The 9739-nt window shown below is 35.9% G+C and overlaps 2 protein-coding genes across 3 annotated transcripts; one reads left to right on the forward strand and one right to left on the reverse strand.

The window, feature by feature from the left end:
• Nucleotides 1–600: 600 nt before the first annotated feature.
• LOC109193792 lies at nucleotides 601–3870 on the reverse strand. Its single transcript, XM_019344605.1, has 7 exons — nucleotides 3512–3870; nucleotides 3321–3426; nucleotides 2587–2748; nucleotides 2240–2286; nucleotides 1860–1986; nucleotides 1086–1149; nucleotides 601–1007 (listed from the first exon to the last, which is right to left on the reverse strand). The coding sequence occupies exons 1-7, from the start codon at nucleotides 3707–3709 to the stop codon at nucleotides 953–955; spliced, it is 759 nt and encodes a 252-aa protein (XP_019200150.1). The 5' UTR covers nucleotides 3710–3870; the 3' UTR covers nucleotides 601–952.
• Nucleotides 3871–5863: 1993 nt separating this feature from the next.
• LOC109193806 (protein trichome birefringence-like 14) lies at nucleotides 5864–9491 on the forward strand. 2 transcript variants are annotated; one of them, XM_019344627.1, is made up of 6 exons: nucleotides 6064–6136; nucleotides 6193–6221; nucleotides 7013–7230; nucleotides 7330–7545; nucleotides 7697–7892; nucleotides 8204–9491. In XM_019344627.1, exons 3-6 carry the CDS (start codon nucleotides 7074–7076, stop codon nucleotides 9030–9032), a joined length of 1398 nt encoding a protein of 465 aa, XP_019200172.1. In that variant the 5' UTR covers nucleotides 6064–6136; nucleotides 6193–6221; nucleotides 7013–7073; the 3' UTR covers nucleotides 9033–9491. The 2 variants fall into 2 exon arrangements, with proteins under 2 accessions (XP_019200171.1, XP_019200172.1); XM_019344626.1 differs by lacking the exon at nucleotides 6193–6221 and having other exon boundaries at nucleotides 5864–6136.
• Nucleotides 9492–9739: the final 248 nt, after the last annotated feature.

Raw genomic sequence — 9739 nt, forward strand, 5'->3', positions numbered from 1 at the left:
TCACAGGTCAGTCCAAAAGACAAAAAAGAATGGTATGAATGAATGTATAGTTGGCCAAGTGACACCAAGACGATAGAGATTGCACAAAGACCTCTGCTCTTAACACCACTTGATCCTGTCTAATATTATGATATTGTTTTTTTTTGGCATATGATATCCGGTATCCTACCCTTGTGAGACTAATATAAATTCGGTCCAGGTCGTGATAGTAAGATATCGTTAAGTATGTAAACAGTAGCTAAATCACCCAAATAGATATAATTTCAAAATGTCCATTTCTCAATTGAATTGCATTGCCCTGTAGTCCTTGATGATTCAACTGTTTGGTTGAAAGCTGCTTGCAAACTCAGGTGGTCCTCTTTTGAGGCAGGAAATACACATGAAAGAAACAAAAAGGACACCTCTTTTGAGTGGCAGATCATATATCAAGAAAAGTGAAAGAAAGGCAATCAGGGCATATAAATAAATATATAAATGGTGCAAACAGCCAAACATGCAGTGATGCAACTATGCAAGAATTATAAAAAGTATAAGCAAGACACTACAATTACTACTGTATCTTTAGCACGCCACATATCACACATGTATGCCAAAATGAAATTCTGCATCAAGTTGTCCCTCCTGTACAAAAATAAGATTCATTGATCAATTTATGGTTCCATGCATATACAGAAGAGGAATGCAAATATCTATATATAGGAAAAGAATTGAAACTAGAAATACATAGTCCAAACAACTTTTTTCTCTTCAAATGCAGACAAACCCATATGTAACTGCATATATAATTACTCTACTAATTTGCTCAACCTAACAAAGAGTTTCAAAACAACTTTGCAACTTCAGAAGTTCTTTCACTTGTGCAGTGATGTTCCATATTACTCTGGGAATAGACAAGGTAAAAGCTATCTTGAAATATTCTCTTCTGATCATGGAAATAAATGGCAAATGATTCCTAATTTTGTGCATCATCTTCAGTGTCTTGCAAAAGAACTCCTCTCACTTTGGCCCTGCCACCAAAATGTACAATCAACATATATAGAATGGTTATAAAGAAGACAGAAGTGATTGCAATAGACAATAATAACCTGCGACGAGTTGGCACAACACGGTTAATGACTTTGGTAGAGGGCTGTTGTGCTGCTTTACTATCTGCATTTTCCCAAAACGAAAAAATGAACAGGAATGTCTCTTATCAAATAAACCATAAGGATAAGGAAGTTACTCAACCCCATAAAAACCATAATCTAATTAAATGTGCTAAATCCTAAATCCCAGTCAGATACACTGACACACCATCAGTCTTAAAAAGTGATTTCAGAGCATACATTGATCTGTTTGAAACTGCAAAAAGTATTCTAAATTTATTTACTATACAGTCGAGACAGATGGTATCCATAATTAACACACAAGTCATAGTAGAGCACCATATATAGGCAGCTTTAGTGGCTAATGGATTTCATCAGAATTCCATTATGGCTTGAATTTGAGAAATTTGCAGTATACCCAATGCTGATGTCAATGGCATTACATGCACCTTAGCATGGTGTTAAATCTTCAGAAAGTTCCCAAGAATAATTAGTGATGGCTGATGGGATTAAAAACCCTAAACAGTGTAGTTAAATACAAAACATGAAGATAAATGCACCATAACAAACAATTCAATACAAAACCCCACAACATACAAATAATCTGTTTCTGCATGGACAACTCATAAAACATCAGACCGTGGCTTAAGGTCTAGAGTGGGTCAACTGGCACTCAAACTTGATTTACAAATTTGCAGGATATCCAAACGTTCAGTTTCTAACTAGAATTCAGTATCCCAGACAAGTTAATAGTCCAATCTTCATAATTGATACCTGGAGAATTTTGTGAGTCCATAATAGATGCAGGATCTGATTTTGATTTGTCAGTAACCTTAGTCAATTTCTGTCTTTTTGGGTACAGAAATCCATCCAGTTGCTTCTGGATGGTTTCATTCTTTTCCTGCAAAATAAACAAAGAGAACATTTTATAAAAGAATATACTGACTACAATGACACAACAGGAACAATTTGAAAATTAACTCCATAGCTGTGTAGGGGAGTATAATATCTGTGCAGAAACATTATAACATTAACAAGTAGCCCATGACCTCATACTTGAACAAGGACCAAGAACACAAAAGATTAATGGCTTTAGTGATTCTAATAAACTTGGCATAAGTAAAGGTTAACAACACAAGTGCTAATGTCACTACCTGCTCCACTGATATAGCTTTACTTAAGTGACAACACCGCTCTTGCTCTGAAGAATAATCACCAAGAAATTTAAATTAACTCCCAGTGAAAACATAATCCTAAGGAGTGAAGATTTTAAGCTGGAGAAAACACACAATGAAGAATGCATTAACAAAGAACAGGTACATGAGTATAGAAAATAGGCAATGACAGGACACAAGGGGAAGACCTTAAGATCTTTAGGTAAAGTCCACATTAAATTTAAAAAGGAAGCTTTTTACAAAGCATTGAGGAATCAGTACTCAACAACTTCTATAAAACATATGTACACAAATTGTTACTTTATAAGTCAAGAACAGAGCACCACCATTTATCAATAAATTCTGCACATTCTTCAATGATTTATAGAGCTCCAGAGAAAAATTAGCCACAGCCTCACTTGCAGCAGCATCCACCAGTTTTCTGAGTAATATAGTGATACGGGGCATTCCCTTTGCTTTCTGAGCAATTAATTTTGCACGAGCAGCTTCTTTATAAAAAAAACAACAAAAATCCAACATTATGGCCCTGTTTGGTAAAATAGTTAGCCTATAAGCCAATTTTGGTTTATTTGACCACTATTAGCTCGTTGACTTGATTAAACAATCAATATAAGTGTTTGATTAATTAGCTTTTTGTAACAACTTATTGCTCCAAAATGCTAAAATTCAAAAAGCTGCTAACAACTAATTTATCAAACACTTTTCTACAACTAACAACTAATTTATCAAAGTAGCTTTTTCGATCAACTTGAGAAAGTCATTTTGTATGTAATCAGTTACAGCTAACAACTAATTTATCAAACACTTTTCTACAATCAGCTAACGCTATCAACTAGTCAAACTCACTAACCCAATCAGCTAACAGCCATTTACCAAACACCCCTATAACTTTTAGGGGGGTTTGAATTCCTAAAGAAATATTCACTGTGCAATTTATCAATCAATAGCTAGCTGGTAGTCTCTTAAGCTAAATTTTCAATATGAGCTCAACCCCTAACAAGCTACTATGAAAAATGAAATAGACAATAAAATAAAGGAGAAGTGGCAATGTAAAAACTACCCACGGAGTCTCCCTCCAGAACAAGCTTTACATCATCGGATTTTATGGAAGCTAAAACATAATCTAAGAAGTCAGACCATGAGCCCCCTATGCATGTCACGTCCCTCTGTACACATAATATAAACAATAATGGAAAGAAAAATTTTAAATAAATAAAACAGAGACATATAAAGGAGGGGCTAAGGAGGAACCATGTCTTCGAGGTCTTGCTCGGTCTTGAGCGCTTCCCATGTGTTGGAGTGGAAATCAGTGACGTGGAATCGGAGTGCCGGAGGGTCAGTTGGCAGGCCATGGACATGTAAGAGGAAAGGGCGCAGGGAGTTTGTCTGTGGAGCTGACCACTCCGCCTTGAGCTGCCCAAATATGGGCTCCATTTCTTGGAACCCCATTCTCGCTTTTTGGATATTTCTCGCCCGCCCTGATAATAGAGAAGGAACACCGGAGGAAATAACGGCAGGGCCAGGGGGAGACCGGAAGAGAAATTGGGGAAAGCCCGGAAAGATTTGGTATCGTTTGCTTTTTGTGCACTAAAATCGTAATCACTTCAATTGTTTGTGACATTTGATCTACAATTTTAAATGCTGAAATAAGGACATCAAACAACCATTCATGATGTCAAGCACCTTATGCACAAAGAATACCTGGGTTGAACTCCTATATAGGAAATTGTAAATTCAAATCTCAGTAGAGCCTTTATTAGTTCTAGATTGTAGCATTAAAAAAAACAACTATTCAAGACACCCCTTTAAAAAAATTGAAATTTTTATAGAACTGTTCATCTAAATTAAACAAAATAGTATAATTGAGTTTTTTTTTAACCTCCAATAATGCATCTTAATCCCGACAAAATAGTGCATTAGAGTTCGAAAATTACATTCTAATCATATTACTACTAATTCGGTATTTATCAAAAGGGAAAAGTGTCAAATTGGCCCCATAAGTCGATCAGATAGTGCAATTGGGTCCTCTAACTAAAAAAAGCTTCATTCAGATTCCTTAAATCTGTAAAATTGTTCAATTAAGTCCAATGTGACTTGTTTAACAGGTTAAATCTTCACATTGTTGACACGTGTCACTTTAATTTTTTTTTTTTTTTTGTTTCTTTAAATGATTTATTTATTTGTTAAAATATATATTATATATAAAAAATAAAATTTATAAAAAAAAAAAAAAAAAAACAAAGCTGTTTTTTTTTTGAAAACGCACAAAGCTATTTAGGTGGCTGTTTTTTTTAATAATATTATATATTAATAAATAAATAAATCATTTAAAAAAAAAAACAAAAACATATATTTTAAAATGACACATGTCAACAATATGAAGATTTAACCTGTTAAACAAGTCATCTTGGACTTAATTGAACAATTTAACAGGTTTAGGCGATCTTAATTGAGTTTTTTTAGTTAGAGGACTCAATTGCACTATCCAGTTGACTTAGAGGGTCAATTTGACACTTTTCCCTTATCAAAATATTGTTATTTTGGTGATAATTATGTCTCCCATCTTGCTAACTTAACTGATGAATTGATCAATTTTAAAACCTAAAAAATAAAACTAAAACTAAAATATTAAGTGCCAAATAGAGACATTTGTGGTGGTTTTCTCCCTGCGACTACACATTCATAATTGTTTGGAGCATTGAGTTGGCTTTTTTCAACTTCAAGACAAATGTAGCTATTCACTACCTTTTCAACTTTCAATCGAAGGTAGCCATTGTTTGCTTTATTAACTTAAGACTTGAAAAGTGATTGGATGTATCCGAACGGGACTGGTCAAAATTGATCACATCCATCCGATATTAATCATGCATACAGGCTGTGGGTACCAAGCTGAGTGAGTGCCTTGTATACTTCGCTCCAATTCGTCTCGCTAATCGTTCTTGACCGGAAAATTCATTAATATGATCGATAGTTAAGCCTTTAGCCCCATGATTAACTTAAAGACACTATCAAAATAGAATTATAAGCCACATCACATTTCATCACCTTTTGAATTCAATATGCACACTTACAAGATAATTATGACCAATTAACTTGCGCTCCACACGTGTAAGACATGCCAAAGGCCCAACATGTTTACCCTGCATTGCTTATAAAAGGCACATTAATTGTTAGATGGGGGCCTATTTTCTCATTTTCACTTTAGACACTTCCGATCATAATATTTTGTCTCACTGACCTCATAACTGACCGAAGGAGTAGTTGTATTCATATGGGTTCAAACACACAATACTACAAAACTACTTACCTATCATACACCTTCGTGTTTGTCACATCAGTATAATTCCCTGAATCATTATTGGTGAATAAGTAAAGTACTCCGTAATAATTATGACACATGAAATTATATATATTTGCATTTGAAAAAATATATAAAAATCAAATTATTTGTTGAATTGAAAAATAATTTATTCCATTTTTCTATGAAAATATAAAAAATTTCATTACAAAATATGATGAGAGTACAAGTACTTAAACATCAACCCCAGTCGCAATCTTCCAATAAAGTGGCCAAACACAATACATCTTTGTTGGTCATTATGGGGAAAAAATCATTGTCATTACCCCGCAAGTAGCTTTCCATTTTCGCCCTCGTCTTCTCAAATAACGAACCACGCTTTTCCCCATATTCCATTCCCCGGCCCTGTAAGTTATAACCATCGTAACGTATAAATCAAATCTCCATCGCTCAGGTGTTGCTTGTGTATACAATACGTATATAAATGTGTATATGTGTATGTGTGCGTGGTTATTACACCTCTTGCGGCGATCTCTCTTTGTCGGTGACTGGTGGTGGTTCGGCGGATCTATCAGCAGGTATTTACCTACCGCAAAAGCATTTTATATGACAACCGCCTCTCTTTCGTTTGCAGATTCCACAACCTCAGTATCGCTATTTTTGGTAAATTGGTTGACATTTGCGTTTCGAGCATTGTTTATTGTTGGCATAGTACGATAGTATTCTTAGATTCTCTCATACGACACGTATGAAAGCGATTAAGCGAAGCCGTGGAATTGGAATTTACGGAATGATTATATTTCGGGGGGAATGGACTATTCTATTCTTATCTGGAAGAATTATCCTTATGTTCCTTGATTTAATCTATCCTGTTACCACGCATTATTGTTTTTTTCTGGTTTTAATAAAACCTGAATGCGAAAGCTTTTTTTGAGGAATTAATAAGTATAAACCCATTTCTAAGTATACAGCTTGGAGTTTTGGTTTATGGTGAGCCGCCAATGGTTATAGATGCAATGGACATGTCTGGATTGTGGCCTATTTTGTTGTGCGAAAACCACAGTGACTGTAAATTTATTTTTGACTGCTGGATTTTATTCTTATGAGTTTGAGGCTTGAGTTGGATCTCTGTTCCTTTTAGAGGAGGAGACACTGGAGCACTGCACTTTGGTGTGATATGAAGTAGTTTATATTCTCTAGGCTTGCCAAAGGGATGGAGAGCAAGGCGTTCTATTTGAGGGTGTTTTGGCTGCAGTCTGCTGGGCGATAATGCCATGACTGCATTTCCTGTCTTCAATATTCCACGCTCTTCATAGTTTGCAGCTCACATGCATAGTAGCTGTTGCTTGACTACTTATTTGCTTAAAATTGTTCTTATTTTGTGATGAAATGTGTCAAATGGTCAATGCTAGATTTCTTTTGGTATTTAATTTTCAAATGATAAAAACTTGCAGAGCTAAGGTCTCTGATACTTGCGTCTCTAGAAGATTGGTTTCTTTTGGAGCTCAGTCAGAGATGAAAGGAGGAAATGTTGTCAGATTCTGGGGAAGACAATTTACTCTTGCTCTGGTTGCGCTTCTATTTACAAGCATAGTGTTCTGGTACTGTGAGAAAAATCCGCTTCTCACTAGTTTATTGTCAACACAAGATCAGTTTATAATGCAGTCCTCAGGTTTGTTTGTGGAGCCATTCTCTGTTGCAAAATGTGAATTTCTCCCTTAATAGAGATCAAGTAGTATATCATGATATCATAATGTGTTCCTCATTACAGAATTTCTGGTGGTTGAGCCTGCTGATTCTTCACTGTCACTAAAGTCAGAAGAGGATAATACTAGTAATGAATATTCAAATAATGGAATAACAGAAGTGACAAACACTGAAAACAGAGCAAATGATTTCGGTGGTTATGAAACAAATGTGACGGACACATTTTTACCTAGAAGGAAAGAGGAGAACCACATTTTAGCTTCTGGTTTTCAGAAGGAAGGTAGGACAGTAGACTTTAGTGCTTATTTTACAATCTTATATTTATGGGCTTATTTGTGAGAGTGAGTTTTGGTTTTGGGAATATTTCTTCAAACTCTGTGAGAGACACCAATTGCTTACATTTGTATCTGTGTCATTTCCCTTTTGCACAGCTTGTAATTATGCTAAAGGCAAATGGGTTCCAGACAGTAAGCACCCACTGTATTCTGGATTGGGGTGTAAACAATGGTTATCAGATATGTGGGCCTGTAGGCTGACCCAACGTACTGATTTTTCCTACGAGGGATATAGGTGGCAACCAGAGAAGTGTGAGATGCCAGATTTTGAGGGTTCCAATTTTTTAAAGAGGTATGTATCCCTTTCGTCATCGTCAATTTCTCATATACTCTTCCAATGAAAGTTTTTATATTCAAATCAGCTTTAAGGTCGTGGCATTCTACAAATGCAGTTCCACTTCCTCTAGCCCAGTGTGTAAACTTGATAAAATACTACTGGATAAAACAATATAATATGTTGTTTTGTTCTTCTGTACCCCAATTACTAATAAACCAAATGAAATTTGATCAGAATGATAATGCACATCCCATCTTCCATGAATTAAATGTCTTCTCAATATGTTTGGAACTAATGCTTCATACTTAAATGTAACCGTATTTCAGAATGCAGGACAAAACTATTGCTTTTATTGGAGATTCTTTGGGTAGACAGCAATTCCAATCTCTAATGTGCATGGTCACTGGTGGAAAGGGGAGACCAGAAGTTGAAGATGTGGGATGGAAGTATGGCCTGGTCACACCACGTGGAGCTGTACGTCCTGATGGATGGGCTTTTAGGTTGCCTAATACAAATACCACAATTTTGTATTATTGGTCAGCGACTCTTTGTGGAATAGAGCCACTCAACGCTGCTGATCCAGCCACTGAATTTGCTATGCATTTGGATCAACCTCCAGCCTTCTTGATTACTTATCTTGACCAGTTTGATGTTGTGATACTGAATACAGGTCATCACTGGAATAGAGGGAAGATCAATGCAAATAAATGGGTGATGCATGTAAATGGAATGCCAGTTCGAGACAGGAAACTTGCTGCATTAGGGAATGCCAAAAATTTTACTGCTTATAGTATTGCCCGATGGTTTGACAGACAAATTAAATTTCGTCCACAGCTTCAAGTTTTCTTTCGTACTATATCCCCAAGACATTTCTCCAATGGGGAATGGAACACTGGAGGTAGGTGTGAAAATACCATTCCACTTACAAAAGGGAGTGAAATCTGGCAAGACGAATCAAGTGACCCTGTTGTTGGGGGCGCTGTGAAGGGTACCAATGTGAGAATATTGGATATAACCGCTATTTCTGAACTAAGGGATGAGGCTCACATCTCTCATTACAGTTTAAAAGCTTCAGTGGGTGTAAATGATTGCTTGCATTGGTGCCTACCGGGCATTCCTGATACATGGAATGAAATACTTGCTGCACAGCTTTAGCCTAAAAAAAAAAAAAAAAAAAAAAATCCTCTGATAGTGCATTGATGGAAGAAAATATGCTCTGTACCTTTGTGTAAGTAGAGTTCTGCAGGAATGTTGTTCCATGTTGTATCAACAGGAAGAGTGGAAAACTACAGGGCTGCTCAGCTGCAGAGAAGGTAAACAGTTTCACAAAGAAGCTTGTATGTTGAGGATAAATATGGAGTAGGTTAGTTTTGCTTGAAAATCCTCATGTAAGGCATCAGCTTAAATCCTTCAGGTTCTGGAAATCCTTTAAAGGTTTCCTGGTTGTAATACAGAAACTTTGGATCATATAGCAGACAAACCGTCAGTTTAGCATTTTCCGGCCAAAATTTGTTGCCAATGTGTTACTTCTACATTTGAAAGCACCAGATTTTGTTTGTCGTGTGAGTCTACTTTTTTGTTTTGTTATGAGAAGTACCACGTATATGTTGCGCAGGTTCTCATCATGTTCATGTTTGGTAGATCTCATTAATTTCGTTGCTCATACTTGAATGGTGATTTTGGCTGGTGCAGTTTTATCATTTGCATTTTAAATCCTTTCTTTCGTGAATCACTTTAAAGCACGATTTGTTTACGGGATTGGAAATAAATCTACTTTGTTATTTGTTAATACCTTTTATTTCCTCACAAGATGAGTTATTCTCCTGTTAGGGTGTTAGCCATTCTTAGTACACAAAATTACT

Source organism: Ipomoea nil, unplaced genomic scaffold (assembly GCF_001879475.1).
Source record: "Ipomoea nil cultivar Tokyo-kokei standard unplaced genomic scaffold, Asagao_1.1 scaffold1932, whole genome shotgun sequence".
Taxonomy (NCBI): domain Eukaryota; kingdom Viridiplantae; phylum Streptophyta; class Magnoliopsida; order Solanales; family Convolvulaceae; genus Ipomoea; species Ipomoea nil.